General features: G+C 36.4%; 1 protein-coding gene across 1 annotated transcript in view; it reads left to right on the top strand.

Annotated features, from left to right (window-relative positions):
- The window catches only part of ZFPM2 (zinc finger protein, FOG family member 2), a 308,414-nt gene that overhangs the window by 177,057 nt on the left and 111,173 nt on the right, over positions 1 to 20,184 (top strand). The window contains exon 5 of the mRNA XM_059486436.1: positions 19,214 to 19,325. Coding sequence (XP_059342419.1) covers positions 19,214 to 19,325 — 112 coding nt within the window. The remainder of the gene's footprint in view (positions 1 to 19,213; positions 19,326 to 20,184) is intronic.

Genomic DNA, 20,184 nt, shown 5'->3' with positions numbered 1-20,184 from the left:
GCCTCACAGTAATAAAAATTAGAAGAGATCCCTGATAGTGCTGGTGGAAAAGGCTTTCACTTGCACAGGGCAAATTATAAATAGTATGAACGTGCACTTTAAAAAAAAAAATTCTCCACCTCTTAAGAGATGTGCAGGACTTATCACCCCTGCTCTGATCCAAATCCTCGTGGTTGAAAATTTATATTAGATTTTATCAGTGAGGCCTAAGTCTAGAAAAATCAATGAAGGTTATCTTTTATGTTGCAGGAACTTGTGGAAATATTGATTTTCATTTTATAGTGAATTTGGAGCATGAGTTGGTAATCACTGCTGAGCTGACTACAATGTTTGCCTACTGTATCTTTTACTGAGTTTTGCTCAAGTATTTAAGATAGTATATTCTTGTTGATTTTAGCATGTAGTTTGAAGTCAAATGTTTCCTAATACAAGTTGGTGCATCTCCTGTTATATAATGCAATCCTTCAGAGTAATGTTGATTAGCTAATGTCTGTTGAATGATTTCTGAATTTAATAGCAATGCTCAGAATGAGAAAGAGGAAGATTTTCAGGACTCACTCATATATCTTGGTTCTCTTTTTTCTTTTCCAGTCACTAAACCACTAAGTAAAATAGAAAGTATAAGAGAATATAATGGAAAATAAGATAAAGGATGCTAAAAGATAAAATACTTATGTATGAAAAGACTTAGGAACCTGAAAATCTGCTAGTGTAAAATATAGTTATTCAATCTATTAAGCATTAAATCTTTCAGAACTAATGAAAACTAAAAAACTTCTACTAATATAAGACACCATGGCCAGAGTTTATCAAATGAATCTAGATCCTTCATCTTGGCTCTAAATGCTTTAACTAAGTAAAACAATGCTTCAGAGAGTTTTTCTCATGTAATGCCCTTATTCAGTCTCTGTACTTTTTATTTCCATAGAGTGTTTTCTTTCAATGTCATTTCTATTGGTGGTGTATCAGTGCAGCAGATTTTAAAATGGATGGATTCTTCAAAAAATCATTTGAATATTCAAATAAATCTGTTCCTGCCAAATTTATGCCATTTTTGTTTTGATTTCAGGTAATGGCAGCTTTCTTTCAGACCTGATATAGAAAAAGGAATTTTTAATACCTTCCTCACACAATCTAACTCTAGGGCAAGTAAAATAAAACTCCATGAATTTCCAAGGATAAAGCCTAGCTGACCATGAGTACTTAAAACAGGGATACTCTGAGATAACTGTAGGAAAAAAATATATAGTTAGCTTTAAATAGATTTTGGAGTATGGGTTCTGTTTGTTCTCTCCTTTGCAATTGCTTTGGGCAGGGCCTGTTCTTCCCTGAGTATGGAAGTCATGAGGGAGAAAGACTTTGCCTGAGCAACCTTTTTAGCTTCTTAAGGAAGGATTTAAACCTGTAACTCTGTAGGGATGTTGAAATACATAGGTTTTTTAAACATTGGTGCAGGAAAGGGGACAGAAGTAGAGAAGCGTTTTGCAAAGTACATGTCCTCCAGAAAAATATGGCGCTGCAGGTATCCATGAGCATAATCTCTAAATACATCATCATTCTTAGCTGTAGAAAACTGACAGGGAGAAATATATGAATGTAGAGACCTGAATCTCCTTGTTTGAGCACTTGAAGCGTGATGCTGAAGAACATACAGGGATGCACTGAACAGCTTGCACAGATATGTAACATACATACATAGTTCCTAGAATGAGCTGCGTGTCACTGCATTTATTTACATTGTATTGGCATCCTTCTGCAAGTTAATTATACCCCATTATGCTTCTAATGCTGTCATTATTTTAGTATCTTAATTTTTAGTCTTCTTGAGTTTTCAGTTGGTACATTTTTGGAGCCATCCATTTTTCTCTGATCCCAGTGTTTTCATATATTGCACAGATGTATTATGGATTTGTAGATATGAGTAATGATGTGTCACTGAGATCAGTGAAAGCAGTATTGAGTCCTTTTTGTGGTTTTTGATGCTCTGATTAGGCTGATTGTTATTCCTTTAACTGGTAATTATTTTCAGGGAAAAAAACCAAAAAAACAAAGGAAATGGAATGTATTCCTTAGTGGAATTATAAATTCCTTACCAGTCCTGGAATTTCTATTCACTATAAATACTGGTGGTATATGTAAAGGAAATGAAGGTAGGTTTTAGTTCCAATAATGTAACTTTTATAAAGTGCAATGGAATAGAAATTGTTTTTCCTCCTACTGGTAAATGCTTATGATATCCACAGCCTGTAATCCTTGACGGTTGTCCCACAGCAACTCCTACTGACTTCTCTGGTATTTTGAGCTGAAATAATGCAGAGATAAATATTTCAAGGATTAAGCCTGATGTTTGGAGACAGGGTGTGTTGAGTGGGGAGTAGCTAAGTGTAGCAACGTTTTTTCCCTTTAAATTCAAAATGAAATTATGAACATCATAAAATTGCTGACAGTCAAGAAACTCCAAAGAAAAGATGATCTGCAAAGATTGGTTTAAATTCTGTTATCTGAATCACAGGTGCAATTCCTTTTGATGTCAATGGGAATATTGTCTTTGTTACTGAAGTAAAATATGACCTGTTGTCTATTTGCTTGTCTGTTATGGAACTACAGATGAGGCTGCAGAACCAAACAGATATGTCTGGACAGATTTGATAGCCTCTGCGAACTGTTAGTCTTGAACCTGGCATTTGCATGGAACGACACTGAATATTTTATTTTGTATACTTTAAGCCAGTGCTAAGTTTAAAGAAAACACTTAAAGGGTTCATAATACAATTATTCAGGATTTGGAAAATTTTTTGTATTCTCTATAATTATCACATGTTCTTTAAAATTTACCACAATTGGAAAGACTGCTTTTTTCATTACTGAATAATATATTTCCATGAAGTTTTCTTTGAACCATCTGTAGATTCCAGCAGTTCACCTTTTTTATGATTCTTCTCTGCTGCCATTAGTTGTACACCAATGAGAAGCTACCAAGTATATGACAATCATCTGAAGCATTGCTTCTGTTGGAAATATACCTTGCTTAACTGATTTTTTCACAGTGATAATTGCCAAAGTTGGCTGTTAGTTACAGCTTTATCAAAAGGTTTTGCTCATTAGGCTTTAGGAAATATTTTAGATTAAGTTTGAAGAAAAGGAGATGGGCAGATAGATAATGAGTTATTTGTGTGCTGGATTACTGAGGTTTACTGAGCAATTTTTAGTTGCAGAGCAGATTCTCCTACCTCACCATTACTGTGTGCAGGACATGATAGTCTCTTTCCTTTGAATTTTTTTAAAAAGCTTTTACCTGCTTTAAGCTATATGACTCTTTTTGGGCCTGATCAAGCAGAGCAAATACCCACAAGAAGGGATGACTTCTCTGGGGAATACTGTGGTGAAGTTCCCCCAGGTCTTTAAAGATTCTTTAAGGAAGAAAATATTTTACCCCAGTTTGCCCCAAAAAAGACAAGTCCTTGTAATTGACCTGGACGAATAAATCTCATACAAATAATCTTTCCCTTTCAAAATAATTATATACAACTATAGCAAAGCCAAAGGAGTTGGGATCTATACGTACCTGGTAGGAGATATGGGGACCTCAAGTCAGTTGGTTAGCAGGTCAGTTTGGGAAACTCAGCAATTAAAAGGTAATATGGAAACAAGGTGGAATTGTAGGAATAATAAATAAATAGTGATGTTGCTTCTTTAAAAGAAAACAATCTTACTTGAAATAAAACAGTGGAAAATTTGGATTGTTATCCCTTCCTAGAGCTATGTGTATTATGTTGACTAGCCAGTACGTTTCTAGATTATTTTGGTCATATTCCTGGGAAATAAGCCAATACTGATAAATAGACTTGATGTTTGAAAAGCCTTTAGGATTAATCTGGTGATTATAGTATTGTAAATTTTGAATTTGACTCTAGAAAATGTAGTCCATTTGACTTTATGAAATAGATTTTGAAAAAATGTGAAAGGTAAGTGGCTTTGAATGCTATATATCATATTAATTACAGAAAAATGGGAAATGTTTCAGAAGTTGAAAAATAGGATTGGAACACATCCTGAGTCAGAGAAACTATTTAAAGTCATTCTCCTGGTAAACATTTTCTTACCTGTGTACATTCCAGCACCATGCTTGCATGTGTTGTGCAGCTCACTCATTCTTACTCAAAATCTTAAATTATCAACATTAAGCAATTAAAACAATTTGGATCAGACAAGAAATGTCGGTTTTGCGCAGTGCCATCAATCTTTTCTTCGGTTTGTTTGCAGTACAGGCAAGGTCTTTGAGCTTTTTTTGTCACATAGGTGTTTTTTAAGAAGGAAGAAGTGAAATTAGCTTGTCCATTTTAATGGGTTCAATTTTCTGTAAATGAGAAGAGCACATATTAAGGTTTCTAGCATCATTCTCTGTCATAAATATTTATTAAGGAAATCCAGCTTCTTTTTTAAACCAGTCATTTCCTCAAACTTTCAAACAGTTCTAGGTAAACTAAAAAAGTCAGTCTTTCTTTTTAATAAAACGGAGTGTTGTAGTAATGATATTTAACTAATATTTTATTGTAAATGGTGTCTTTATTTTCGTGTACTGAAACCTTAATAACTTCCAGTTTAATGTGGACACCATTCCAGATCTTAAGATAATTTACACACTACTTCAGTCACTTCAAATTATATGGGCTCTTTTATATGTAAATTTTTCTTTTATATAATAAAGGTTGGTTTTTATTAATATATATGTGTTGTTCAATTCTACATAAATATCCAAGTAATGATCTTTTGAAATTATCTATGTAGAAGTGAATAAAGTAATTCTGTAAAACATCAATTAAGCATTTCACTCTCAGTAACAACAAAGTGGAAATTCCATAAATTCCATAAAATTCTATTTCTGTCCAGTTCTGAAGGGTCTCTGTTGATTACATGGTAGGCAAAAGGTAAAATAGTCAACAGAATTTATGTCTATGGACCACGTCCTGCTTCTTTTACTTTGGATATGGAAAATTTTTTATGTCTTCTGTTGTTTTCAGTGATGAATTGTAGAAGATGTAAGAGCTGCAGTGTTTCACTTTGTCATGATGCTGCCAAATAGATATAATAATGAAACTGACTTGAATATCCAGATACATGCAAATATAAATTTGATTGTAATAGTATCTGTGACTTGTAAAAATGAAAAAATCAGTTTTCTTTTTGTCTAAATTTTCTTGCATTTTGAATGAATTTTTCAAGTCAAATACCTGCCCATTAATTTTCAATGTACTGTGGTTAACATATTATTTTGTTAAAATCCTTGGCAGTCTTCTGTGAAGTACTTAAGAGAAGCTTAAAAAAAGTGTTTGAAAAGTAGCCTGTTTGTAATACAGTATAGAGATATAATTCCTCTGAAAAATATGCTTTTTAGAGTCAAATCATTTCATAACTACTAGGAAAAAGGCAGGAGTGTGGTTTATTAGAAAACATCCCATCCCATTCCAGTTGTCAAGGTTTTAATCAAAATCCCAGGCCTTTTGGAGTAATCTAAGGATTTTCTCTTCTGTTTTCTTAGTGGTTTTTTGAACTATAATCCCAGTAATGAGCAAGTAACAAAAGTCAGCTGTACCTATGAAACTACCACCTATCACAGTTCTTTCGGTCTCAAACAGGATAACCAGAGCATAACTACTGTGAAGCAATACAATTATGAATTTCTTGAGGGGGAAAAAGGAGAGATAAGTGCACAGAAGTCAGCTAACACTGATGCATGGGTGGCTACAGCATGCAAAGGGTTAACAAGATTTTCATTTTAGATAGTTGCCGTAGTAACAATCAGAGAGCTCAGGCTGTATCTTTTCTATTTGTGGGAAATGTTTAGATTTACAGAGTAGCTCAGCTTATTATATATCTGCCTTGATTGCTGGATAAGGTTCGTTGATTAAAAACAGAAAAAGATGCATTTTTATAATACTAAGGGAACCCACTGCCCCCTGCCTCTGCCTCCCATCACTCTTTGTCCAGATCTCTCTCAGCTCTCCCAGCACTTGCCCGCTGCCCAAGGTGTGGCTGTAAATCAAGTTTCACTTGAACTTTCAAGGAGCAGGGGCTGGATCTCCCTGAGCTGCATGGAGCAGGAGTGCTTGGTCCTGAGCATCCCTTTTCTCCTTCCAGAGGCTGATGTGAACCTAAAGCCATGGCACCTAAAGTCAGCTCTGGGTTTAAGCATTGTTTCTTTTGTTTGATGTTGTAGCTTGTGTTGTTTGCTTGTTCACCATCCACCTTACTAAAAGAAAGTTCGATCAAAGGTCACCCTGCCGTGGAGGAGTGAAGAGGCAGATTTCCATCATCCAATTCTTCTCCTTAGAATCAGCAGGAGCTATCAGAGGCTCTGCAGAGTGACCACCTCCCTTCAATGTGCAAATAGGATCTGCCTTGTGAGAATCAGGCAATTGTTCATTTCCTTCCCTGAAAAGCTGAGGTTTGTGGTGACCGCAGCAGCCCCTGTGCACAGTTTGTAGTAGCTGCACAGGAGAGCAATGCCCCATGCTGATGGCAGCTTCTCACCTCACCTGAAAGCTGGTATCTCCTGGGAGCAGGGAAAAGCCCTGCTCAGCTGGAAGGCCAGGTTCAAGTCTGCCTTGAGCAGCTGCTGCCACTTAGTGCCAAGTGATACGAGGTAGTTGTTTGAAACAGATATGGTGGCTGCAGTAGTGTGGCATTTTAATGCCTAATTCTGTGATAAGAAGAGGAATTCTGGTATAAAGTTGTACTGACTTGTGGGCTTTGATGGGCTGGTCTGCTCTCATTCTGCCAATTTCTAAAGCTTTTGCTCTTTGCAAGCTTGATTTACGTCTGGTGCTTTGTGGTGTTAGGTTGCTTTCTTGGCTCCATAACACACAACTGAGGGTCTTTCTTTCCCTTTTATTGGCTTCATTGGTGTCTTGAAGTGCTAGGAACATTTGGAAGCTGTCTTTTTTTTTTTTCTTTTTTTCCTTTTTCTTTCTCAGGTATCTGAAAATTCATTCAAAAATATTACTGGAAGGATAAAGGATTTGATTTTATTGGATTGGATTGGGTGTTCTTTGAAGCAGGGAAGACCTTCAAGGAAAAATTACCTGTTGGAATTAAGAAGTAATTTTTTGTGAAACTGGCCTTAGCCAACAGTAGAATAGTTTTCTAATCACTTAAATTCAGTCTGCAATGTGGTGGTACTCAGCTTGACTCTTATTACCACTGTGAGTTTTCATTTCATACAGCAACAACAGCAAAATTAACCTGACCCCTGTACAGGACCTGTGTGCAAATTTGTTGTTCTTTTTGATGCTCCTTACATTTGAAAGTCAGCCCACTCCCACTTGAGAACCACTCCTTGGATTTGTGATCTTTACAGCTCTTTACAGATCTCTACAGAGTCTTACAGGTCCCAAGGTGTCCTGTTAGAGAACTCTGTGCTCCAGCACTGCTGCCCGAAGTGGCTTCATCGATAAACTGGCAACTGACAAGAGCTTGATACCAGCAGTCTTTAGTCATAGATGTACCATTTACTGCATTCATCAAATTCACATTGTGTTGTTTCTACACATGGAAGTGAATGAATCCATCAGCTCCCTTTAAGCAAAGGGAGCTGATGGATTCATCCTTTTATCAACACTGTCATTTAAACATAGGATACCAGCCTGTGTATATCCATCACTATCAGAAATGAACTTTGGTTTATAGGGAAATTTTTGCTGCAAAGAATTTAAAAAAAATCAAATTTATTTCTTTCTGAAAAAAAAGATCCTTTAAGTAAACTTGTCAAGCTTCCAGTTTCTTTGTCTATTGTTACTTATTTCAAGTGATAATGTTTGTTTTTTTAAAATATGTTAGTATGGGAGGGGTTTGGGCTTTGTTCATTTTTATTTTCAAGTTATAAACATAGCACTGGGTCCCTATCTCCCTTTTACCCCTTCTTTTATGTGTAAAGGTTTCATAACTATCTGTATGAAATTTCCAAGTAAAATGCATATTCTTGGAACTGTTTTTCCTTATGGAAAGTCTTTTACCCTTAACTTCATTGTGTTCAAAACCAGAAGCCTGAAAACAGCATTCCTACAGTACTTCTTTGTTTCCAGATGTTAAGATCTATTATGCAATAGCAGAGTGCATAATCATAATTATGCATTCATGATGATGCTTGTGCTGGCTTAACTCAGGAATAGTGTGAGAAGGCTAATCTCGAAGCTACAGGCTGTTTTCCTGGACTTTAGATTCTCATCTGAGCTGTTTGTTGAGCCTTACTGGAACCAGAGCCCTGTACTCACCAGTCCTGCTGCTGGATTCTCCATTTTTATCTCCAGTCCCAGTGAAGGACCTTCACCCATTCTTTTGAAACTTTTGTTTTTCATGGAAGACTTGTGCAGTTGCAGTTCTTCGTCATGCTGCGTATGATCAGTACACTGAGACAATTTAAACGAGAGCTGCGTTACACAACAATGTCATACAAACTACAAAACCCGAGGATACTTTTAATCTGTCATTGGGCATTTTACGGAAATTTTAATTTTTGTGTGAGAACAGTGAAATGAAATCCTCATGCTTCTAAGGCAGTCAGTGGGGAAAAAAATTGCCTGATTATGTGTAGCATATTCTTCAACTGGAAGAAAGTAACTGCTTGCAAGGTGAAGGTGCTGCTCTGCTTAGTTCATCTTCTTGGTCCAAGCTTTCTGAAATGATAAAGAAAATGCAAGCACCATGAATCTGTAATTCAGATCTGTTACAGACCATATTAAGAAAACACATAATTTTGCAAAGTATTTTGTCTGTAGTCCTCAAATTAATCAGCTACTTAATACCACTATTATTTATTTTAAAATCTCTGTAATATTTGATGGTTTAGAAAAAAAATTAAATCCCCTAAAATACTGCACAGTCATACCTTGAAATCTATTGAACTGATTTTCTTTTGAAGTATTTGTTAATATTTTGAAGGGTATTTCACTGATAATGTTTGGGAATGGGTTTTCAGTGGAATAAAAAAAAAATACGTGAAAACACAAAGCATAACTTATGAAAGTTTAACCAGCTAAAGGAAATTTTACAACATTCCATTTTTGATATACTAGAAAAACAGAAATTATAAGTGAATAGATAGTGACCAGATAATTCCAATTATTTGTAAACTTTTCTATCAATATTACATATATACTGTGTGTGTATGTAAAGTGAATTGCTCTCCTCATTACATGTGAACAAGAAAGCATAGAGTAATAATAGGAATCACTAAAGAAACCTTGTTTCATTTTTTTTACACATAAACTGTCAAGTATCATGCATAATGCAACAGTGTACCAACTAGCAACATACTTGCAGAAGACCATTTAAGTTTGTTTTTTTATGGACACAAGAAGCTGATTTTAACGCCATCCCTAAGAAGATTGTCCTTGATTTTACATTATCCTGGGTGGGTGTTTCAATTTCTTCCATTTACTATCATGCTCGCTGGGGAAAAAATATCCTAGTGTCTGCTTAATAGTGATGGAATTTTCTACATGAGGATGTAAGGAGGAATTAGGTTTTACCCCATAATTATATATTAAATCAGTGTTAAAATACAGTTGTAATCAAATCCTTTCATATCCCAAGGCCACACATTTGATACAGTACATTGGAAGGTCAGAATACTTAGCTGAGTATACACCCCTTGAGACTCAACAGATGTACAGATACGCGGCCTAATCCCAAAAATGCATTCATAAGTCTGGAAGATCAGAATTGAGCCTTAATTCTCTAAAGGACTGCCACAATGTTGTGTGGTCCTTTCATCCAAATTAGAATGATTCATTATGCCTAGTCCATTAGCACCATCAGGGATAGGTGTGAGCCATAAAATCTGCATTAGGATTTCTAAATATGTCAAGGATAATCTTAAAAGGAGATAAACTGGGATGTTTTAACTGAACTAAAAATAATTAATCAAAGTCATACATATAGGCTTCTGGTTGTTGAATCATGTGTTAAACTTCTACCTTAAATGATTATTCTGTCTTAACAAACATAAAACTTCAGCAGAGGATTGCATGTTGGATTTATGCTCTTACTTTAAAGTACCACGTTTCCCCTAAGTAAAGAGATATATATAAACACCTCATAAAAGGATGCATAAAAATCTTTTAAAATTCTCAAGAAAGGCATAGATTCTTTTCTATTCCCCAATTCTATTTCAAATTAGAAGGGAATTTATATATAATATTTTTTGTGCATTCAGTGTGCACACCAGTGAAGTTCAGATATTGTGTAATGCATCACCAAGAGAATTGTGCTGCAGTACCTACACCATTGAGTACAATGCCTTTGTATTGATTATGTATTTCATAAAGACCTCACAATATTCATTGGAAATGTAATCCTAATAGAGCTGCACTCATTTATACAGTTAAAATATGGGACAAGCATATACAAAGAACTTTTTATTTTCTCTCTCTTTAGGGAGAAAGAGGTTGAAATTAAAAAAAGTTATCTTTTCCTACTGCTAAAGCATGACTTATTCACTATTTATGACAAAAACACTCACTTTCCTAAAGTAAACTGCACAACCTGAGTTGCAGTTCCAAACAAAGTAATAAATATATATAATAAGCAGAATCTATAACTAGCTATTCTGTAGTTCTGTGTAATGGGTAATTTTTAGAAGGCTTTATGTATGCCTTTTTTCTTTTTCTTTTTTTTTCTTTTTTTTTTTTTTTTGTGTGTGTATTTTGAATGGATTCATAAAATCATGGAATCGTTTGGGTTGGAATGGGCCTTAATGATCTTCTACTTCTAACCCCTCTCACTGGGGCAGGGACACCTGCTGCTCAATGCCCCATCCAGCCTGGCCTGGAACACTTCCAGATGTAGGGAATCTTACTGTTTGAGCAACCTGTGCCAGTGCCTTACCATTCTCACTGTGAAGTATTTCTTCCTTGTAGCTAATCTAAGCCTACTTTCCTTCAGTTTAAAGCCTTTTCCCCTTGTCCTGTCATTGCCCCTTTTTCTATTCCTTAGATAAAAATAAACATATGACGCATGAAATTTGGACTTCTCTAAAAGCTGATTTAAATCATCCATTCCAGGATTAAAAAAAAAGTATATCAAAAAAAAGAACCCCCAAAGTTGCTCTAAACTAGAAATTATTCAGTACCACTCTAAACTGGAGATACAGCAATCATTTTGGATGGCTTTGGTGTAAATAGCTAGACCATGGGACCTGGCAGAATTAATCCATATGCAATGTAAATTACTTCATGTCTTCTGGAAAAACCTCTGTAACTGTCCCCTTGATCATCTGAAATACCTATTGTCACATTAACTGCCCCAAGCCCAAATGATACTTGTGCAAAGTGAGAATCCAATTGTCAGGAGCTTACCAGGGACTGATGGTTTATCCCACAGTTTAGTCCTTCAGCCTGTCCAGACTAAATTTGATGTTTGCAAAATTGCGGCTGGGCCATACTGAGCAGAATGTTCATCTGTCTCATGTGAGAAGTGTTTGCCAAGAGTGAAATAAGTTGCATTCAAGCAAGTGCATTCAGAAAGTGTTTACTGGCAAATATCAGCATGGCTTCATTAGTAGAGAGATTACGTTCTTAGAGTACACAGTAATTTACACAGTGAGGTTAACCCAGTAGGAAAAATGCACTGATAATTCAGTGTGAAAGTGTGCAAGCAGCTCTGCATTATATCTTGTCTAAAGATAAGTTATATAGTATGTGATTTCATCGGCACAGGTACATGTCATCTCTGAAATGGTATTATCCAAAGTATTCAACTTTATAGTACAGCAGGAAGGTTCAACACCCATGGCAGATACCTGAACACTCTGACACACTGACAGTGCTCATGCTACCCACAGGTATCAACTCACCACAACAGAGCTGATTCACTCAGAATTGTCAATTTTCAAAATATCTTCAGCACATTTTTGCTAATCACAGCACAAAATATGATTTCCTGCTTCTGGTCATTGTGTAAACACACAATACATGTATAGACTGCCTTCCCAAAGAACAAAATGAACAGGAGAGAGAGTAAAAGGAAAAACAGAATGAAAAAGTGAAGTCAAGAGAGTGGTGGCAAAATACACTGCTATCCATTCCATGCTCTTTGAGAAAGGAAGTTATCTATACATAGTCAGGTATTTATAAAATGGGGAAAAGAAGAGGGAGGAAGGGGCAGGGGAACAGCAACTATGGGCTGAAGCCAGATGAAGGCTTTAGAGGAAGGAAGGACTGCAGCAGAAAGCCCATCAAGACAGAATGATGTGGGCAGTGGAAGATCACTGTGTTCAGAGATTCATTTCCCAGCTTTTCCATTCCTGTTCCAATCAGTTGGTTGTCACCTCCTCCAGGACCACAGAAGCAATCACCAGGACTCAGCTAGGTCCAGGTATTCAAGAATACAGATTTATTTTAAAGTGTTTAGAACTGGAGAAGAGTTTGAAGATGTGTTCCAAGGGTATCTTGAATTAAAAAGAACAAATTGAAGTTGCTTTTGATGGCATTACTTTGTACCCAAATTACAATGATATTTGATTTATACTTATTTTACAGATTTGAAAAATTGCACTTGAGTTAGGTAAAATGAATTGAACCCCATGTTTAGCACACATTATTTTGCATTAGGCAATCACATTTGATTGTAATAAAAGTTTTGAAATCATAATAAAATCCTTACAAGTGTTGGAAAATATTAACATAGCTAGGGGTGGAGGTTTTTTGTTTTAATAATTTCTTTGGTCTGCTTTAGGTTTGTGGATGAAATGTACACAGTGATACATAGTGAAATGTATGTTCAGTCTTGTACTTGACAAGTGATGATCCCTTGGGGTAAACAGCAGGGTTTCTCAGTTGCAGGGAATCCCAGCTGTCTTTTGGGATTCCATCTGTGTGCACATTTTCCCTCCCTTTTTTTTTTGTGTTTGCAACATTTAAAAAAGCTTTGGTTTGACCACAGCCTCTTCAACTATTACAAATGTTTTTCTTCTACTGTCACCAAAAAAAGATAGTGGGAAGTAGATACTTCTTTTCTTCATCACTAGTTTCATGGCCCATCACAAGTAACAATTTGTGCAGATCTACAGATTCTTGAACACTCCTCTGAAATCCTGGATCCCACAAGGTTGTAAAGTAGTAACTGAAACAGTTATTCCATGCTGTCTGAAGATTTAGGTGAAATTAACTTCATACATTATGTTGGTATCAGGTTTTTCAAAGTTTGTGGGTTTGAGGGATTTTTTTTAACCACAAGGACTAAGGATTGCAAAATTTCTTTTGCATTTAGTTCCAGTTTCAAGATCTCCCCTGCAGACATAGTGGGGCCTGTGAAATCTGAAATGCTGGTGTAATTGTAAGATTCCAGAGTGAATGTTTCTAGCTGGAGACTGTCATGTCTTTGCTTTAATTAGTGATGTTGTCATCAGCATGGAACCACAGCACTGAAAACCTCCTGACATCTCCAGTGCTGTATTAGTGGAAAGGAGTTGCCTCTGCATGTCTAGCAAAGAAAGCTGTGGCACTGTGAAGTGCTGCCACGGGCCTTGACTGGCAGGTGTTCCAGAAAAGCCCTTGAGATAAATATTCTTCCAAGACTGAATCCTCCTTAGAAAAAGATAAGAGTTTTCAGGAAAGCTACAGGAAGTGAAAGACAGTCCAGCTGATTGCCGACAAATGAACAACAAAATGGGGATCTCTGTCCATTGGGCTGCTGGGAGGGGATTGTCTTACAGCTTCATGAACTTGTAATCAGTTATAAGGTAAAGAAATGCATTTAGACAGTCAGTGTGAGAGGTGATTAAATGGAGTTACCAATCTTCTTATTATTCAAAAACATCTTAAAACAAATATTAATTAATCAGGGGTATTCTGAGACCTATACAGATATCTGTTATTGCACTGTCCAGAATGACCCTTAGGAGCCTTTCCCAACTGAATTGAGTTGATGAGCTTACAGTTTGCTGAATTGAGTATGGTGATCATCAAAGGTGAACTCAACTTTTCAAGAGGGGATGTTCTGCAGTTTCAGCATGTCAGCCTTGTGATGATCCAATTGAATTTAAATTGAATTTCAAAGAAGAAACTTCTGTCAGTGTATTAACTGGTGTTTTGCTAGCCCAGACTCATATCTGAAGACACCTGAGATATGTTTACAGCTCTACTCCCAGTACACTCTTGGTTTTAATTGACTATATAAACTAACTCTGCCAAGGGGGCATTGGAACTTTCTCCAAGGTCATGAAGATTGTAATATTCTGGTAATATTCTGTATCCTTCATAGGAACTCAGGCTCTTTGAAAGATTTAGGAAGAAAATCTATTTGCAGGAATCAAAATACGGTATGTAAGAAACAAAGCCTTTGAGTATCAGTACATCTTCTTAAATAATGTTGAACACTTCCTGGAACACCATGCCTGGGACAAGATGGTCATGTCACAGTGACTTACTGAACATGAGTTCAGTAGCACAGCTTCTGAAGGAACTGCTAGCACTGATCAGGCATTTGACATCAGAATTTCATAGATTTCAAACAACCTTGATCATGCTGTATTTTTCTTCAGCGTGGGGGTTTCCTCAAGTTTCTGCCAGGCCACACACATCATATGTTAGAAATCTTTGCAGGGAAGAGCCCATCTAATGTTACTTGTCAGCACTGATTCCATTTAGCAAGAGTGCAAAACTATTTTCGGCTTGCTGTGATGGCTATTTTTATCTCCATTAACCTCTTGACTGAATATAAACATTTATTGAGGGTTACCTCTCTTGTTTGTCCAGTTGCTTCAAAGGTTAGTGAAAAGTGGATGCCTGCCTGACCTCTTTTGTCCTCATTAGCTAATTCTAATTGTTCCCTGAGAGATCACAGTTTTGACCCTGCTTGTCCTTGTCAAATTTGTCTAGTTATGGCATGAAAACATTAGCAGAAATTGCATTTTCAGGGAAACATTGCTCAAGTGTAGAATGTACAGTTACCTAGTGTAGAGCAGTGAACAATAGTGTGGGTCTATAATGTGCCCTCGTTTGAAAAATGTGAGGTAATTACTGTATGACCCCATCTTACAGACACCCATGTTAGCAGATCGCCGTGATTATACTTGGGCAGCAGGGAGAATGTTTTGTAAGCTTTTGTGTAACAGTTCTTTTGGAGGGAGATATAAAATTATGTTTGGTTTTTGAGGTCTTATATGTAAACAACTGCAATATGGTTGCTTCTGTATCAAGAAAACTTTTTCCATGTGTGTAAAAAGGTACATTTCTTAAGCTAGAGATATTCTTGCTAGTACTTTAAAAAAACCCAAACAAAAGAGTGTAAAGTAGGTAACACCTACCACCACTGTTTTGGGAATGACCATCTCAATTTTGCAGTATGACAGATAAATCTTATGAATTACAGGATGATTTTCATAGAACTCTCTGAGAGCATGAACATGAACACTCAAGTAGGATGATGTCCCAAAGGTAAAAGAGCTGTCATGAAGAGCATGTTGCCCTGCCAAGACTTTCTCCGTGCCAAGCCAAGAAAGCCCTTTTTCATGTTCCTTGGTGGTTCTCAGCTGCAGTTGTGCCATTGAGACAAAGGACCTGGCAGGTCTCAATTAGGTATCTCAAACAGACAGGTCCTGGGCTTCAGAGGTTGTAACCAGTGCCTTAAATTCCACAGGCACTTAGTGCAAATTAAAAAGCACTGGTGTAATGCGCTCAAAGCACGATATCCTGCTTTAGAAGCGGGTTGCCGCATTCTGCACCCGCTTCAGCTTTCAAATGGATTTAAAATGTAGCCTCAGGTATAGCGCATTGCAGTAGTCTAATCTTGAGGTGATAAAGGCATGACTGATTTAACCATAGCTTCTTGTTATCTTGGACTGGGGTCTTTTCATTTTAACCATTTTAAGGAAATGGCCTTTCCTGAATCAGCAGGCTTGCTTCAGTTCTTACTATGTAATAAGGCACAACCAGAGCAAGCCTCTCTCAGTGGTGAACACCTATGAATGTGTAAACCTCACAGGATGCCAGACCCCAAGAGCTGCTGCCGTGGTCCTGACCTGCCTTACAGCTCACACAATATGACTGTAAGGTGCATCAAAGGGAAGCCACTGCTGGTATCCCTCAGTGGAGTGCCAAGCTTTACAAGCAGCCGGGGTCTTGTGAAGTTTTGCTTTCATATTAAAATAAGTTTATTTACATATCTGTGCAGCTTGGGAGCAGAGCTATGGGAGAATGGGAAATTCTTTTGAGGTGTCCACCAGTTCTTCTGGGCTAGCAGAGCTGTGAGATGAAACACCCTGTTCCTCCTCCAGCCTATCTCTAGTGTTTAGAGACCACTTACAGCTGCAGAGCTGATTACAAGTTCAGCTGCCAAGCTGACCTGGAAGCTAATTTAGTGATAACCATGGAGTTCTTTAAGTTCCGAAAAAGCCCTGTAAATGGGAAATGGCAAAGCAGACACACATGCAGACTGCTGGTGCTCAGTCCACCTGCTGCCCCCACTGCTTCATCTCAGAAGGGATGAGGCCTGGGCCCCTCTCCTTGTCTGGAGAAACTGGGGCAGTGGCCTGGGACTAAGCCTACCACTTACTAAAGGAGAAATTAATCTCCATGAGAAAGTCAAACGGTATCTCTGTATCTCATTCTTCCTCAGCAGCATGTGGTTAAGTATAATCCTTTCCCAGGACATATTATTTGTCCTGTCTATGTAGATAAACTATTGCCCAGCACAAGAAGATCCTGATATTATTTGAGGCTTTTTGATACCACCTTAATGCAGATAATACCCTTAGAGATGGAAGAGACACAATGAAATGTCAAACGTCTGGAAAGAAGTAAACCAGAAATAGGAATTAGATCTTGTGAAAATTAAATAGATGATCCCTTCTGCACTTAAAAGATAGAATTTTGGTTTGTTCTGTTTTTTAGCTTGGCCTCCAACTTTGGAAAAAAAACCTGAAACCTTTTTTGAATGTCTTAATAATTTGTGGTGTACTTGGAAAAGTTTCCTACCTGGATACTATTTCACTGTCTTTTGATTGCACTTGGGATTACCAGAGATTGAAAGCACATATAAGCACAAAAACATGTTAAAGGCTTGACTGAAATGGCACTTGGAGAAATGCAGCAAGTACTGGAGAGTGTCCTGATCCTCCTCTTCATTATTGCTATGCAGCCATAGTTGCCAACATTCTTGCTACAGCTTGTGTTCGATTTGGGTATGATTCTCAGCTGTGTGAGGAAAGCCACTCTAAATTGTTTCTGTGGCATCCTTAGTACTGTTTTGGAGTAAATTGCAGTAAAGTTCAGAGTTTTCTATGATAGAAGATAGAGGTGTTACTTTGATTACCTTTCATCTCATCTGTTGCATCTCTTTTTCAGTTCTTCCCTAGTTTCTGTCATTTTTTTCTATGTAGCCCATACGTATATGCTTTGCACTGATTTAATAACTGTCAATATCAGGCTTCTTGATAATTTACATAGGAATTTAACTGAATTAAAAAAAATAAAATTGTTTTGTGTAGTGGTGAATTATTAATTAGAATTTAAATTAAGAATACTAGTGCATGCAGTTGGGCTGACTTTTAATACTCTATATAAGCAAAACATACTTTCTGCAACTTCCCACAGAGAAAGCAGCATTAGGAGTTGAGACATTGCATGTCTTTTGTTTCAGTATTTTTACACTAGATAGGGATATTTTTGCTAGATGTTACCTTCTTTTTTCCTAATTTCATTCATAATTTCAATTTAGTTTTTTTTCCAATATATAGGGAAGATGAATAATGTCATGGAGTGCATACAGAAGTGTGATTTATGCACAAATATCTGTATGAAAAATGTAAAATCTAAAATGAAAATAAGTAAGATGCAGTGTACTTGATAAAACAGTATTGCAGTCTAAACAGATAAAAAACCCACAAAAATATGAAGACTTGTTACATTTAATCTTTTTCTATCATCTTTATTAATATATTAATGTAATTATAGTCAATATATATTATTTAAGGTTAATGATTTATCTTACATAACTAAAATATTTTAAGCAATATCTTATTTTGAATAAATATTTTCAGGTACGTTTTCTGAATGTAATATGTTCTGTCGTAACTGTTTTTATTCTTCACTGCATTTCTAGAATACTTAACAATAATAAATATTGGCAAATCCGGAATGTCCATGAAAATAGGATTTTTTGTATCTTAAATTTTTTTATTTTGGTCAATAATACAGAATATTACAATAAAAAATAGGTTGAGACAACTAGAGAATTATCGGTGGAGTATAAAAATAATTAAATTCTCTTAAAAAATGTTGGAATGTCTTGGACAGAATTAAATCCCAGAAAAAATAGTTAAAAGTTATGTTGTGACTATTTTACTTTGTACTCTCTTTTGTGGTTTTACTCTCGATAGAGAGGAGAAGAACTGTCTATGGTAAAAGTCTAACTACCCCATACTGACAAACTCAGAATTACCCACAGGATTTTTGCCATTTGATTAGTAAAAGGAGTTAAGTTTTAATAAATTTCAGGTCTCTGCCTTATTGCCTCAAGTAAAAAATCCCTAAGTACAGAGTCTGAAATACAGACAGGAGATGGTAAATTGCCTGCATGCCTTTCAGGTGTGATGATGTCATGCTTTACTTTTAAGTCTTTGATTGTATTAATACAACTTGTTTTATAGTCTTTTTGCCTTAGCAAAATAATTCGTATTATAACTATCTCAGGCATAATAAAATCACACATCAGCACATGGCAAAGGGGAGAAAAAATTTCATTGTCCATTCAGAACAATTTCCTGTGATAATACAAATGTTAACCAGGGCAGATCTTTGAAATGGATACCAATTCTTTAAATTCTTTCCTGTCTGTTTCAGGAAATAGTGAGATCCCATTGATAATGAGGCACAATGTATCTAAAGTTCACTTCTAAACACTTGGCTCTTTGCTGTGAAAGTCATCTGCATTCCCTTTATAATTCTCAGCCACCAGAGATCTGTGTAATCTTGGAGATCTGATCCAATATCATTCGGAAAATCCTTGATAATAGTTTCACCATTCAATCAATGAAAGAACTAAAGCTTCCTGCTTGTATCTTCTTTAAAAAAAAATCCTGAGGCAGGGGAATAAGACTTCGGCTTATGGGTTGCGAGATTTTGTTTTTTGCAAATAAAATGATTATTACCGTTATTATTCAAGTTCTTAATCAAGGTGAACAAATGGCATCTGTTTGTTATCATCCTTCCTACAGAAGACAAAGGCTTCAGTCCCTATGGTACTGACTGCTGGCCCCAAGTGGCTGCTGGATGTGACTTGGCAAGGAGTAGAAGACAACAAAAACAACTGCATTGTGTACAGCAAAGGTAAACACAAACTGATTTTTTTTTCTTTACTTTCTTGTGTAAGCTACTGAGATAAATATGTACCTGTTGCATACTTGCTTAATATATAAATTTATAAAATAATTCTAAGTCTCCCCTTAATGTCAGGTTTTGTTCCCATTTTTCTTCCATGTTCTGGTTTCACCTTTTTTTTCCTTTTAGTGATACAAAAACCCACATGGTACCTGTGGTTTATTAAATGCTTTATAAACACTGAAGGACATCAGCTGGCATAAAACATACTATCCATTTCTTTCTGAGAGTTAGTGCTCTGGGAAACATCAGTGAAACCTATACACTTTGAATAGGTGAATTCTTTTTGACATTTTTGTTTGGGTATACTGGATATCATTTCTCTATTTTACATCACATTGTAGTCTACTAGCTGAAATCCAGTTTCATAAGAATGAGAATTTAATTGGTCTATGAAAAGACTTTATGTCATCATGGTAGCATAAGAAAAATGGAACTGGATTTCAGGGTTGTTGCCTCTGACATTCCAGTCTCTGTGTAGCAGCATGATGTGATGATGCTTCACTGGAGTGTATTGGTGAGTGGTAATGGATGTCACTTGTGTCTTACGTGAATTTTCAGATTTGTTCAAGTCAGTACAAGTTCTTACAAGGCTGCCTGCCAAAGATGCTTTATCTAACCCACCAGATCTAAGAGCTCCTTTGGTTCAAGGTGCACAGGTTTTTGTCTTACATCTCAAAATGGCAAAAAGAGCCTTGGGTTCAGTCCATAGCACCATGGACTATGCAGCACTCTGATGCAGTCACTGTAAAAGCTTTCTAAATGCAGCTACAGAATATGTTTAAAAGATATTACTATATGTTTAAAA

This window comes from Ammospiza nelsoni, chromosome 1 (genome assembly GCF_027579445.1).
Source record: "Ammospiza nelsoni isolate bAmmNel1 chromosome 1, bAmmNel1.pri, whole genome shotgun sequence".
Classification (NCBI taxonomy): Eukaryota; Metazoa; Chordata; class Aves; order Passeriformes; family Passerellidae; genus Ammospiza; species Ammospiza nelsoni.
The sequence above is the reverse complement of the archived record's forward strand: the minus strand, read 5'-3'. Positions and strand labels throughout refer to the sequence as shown.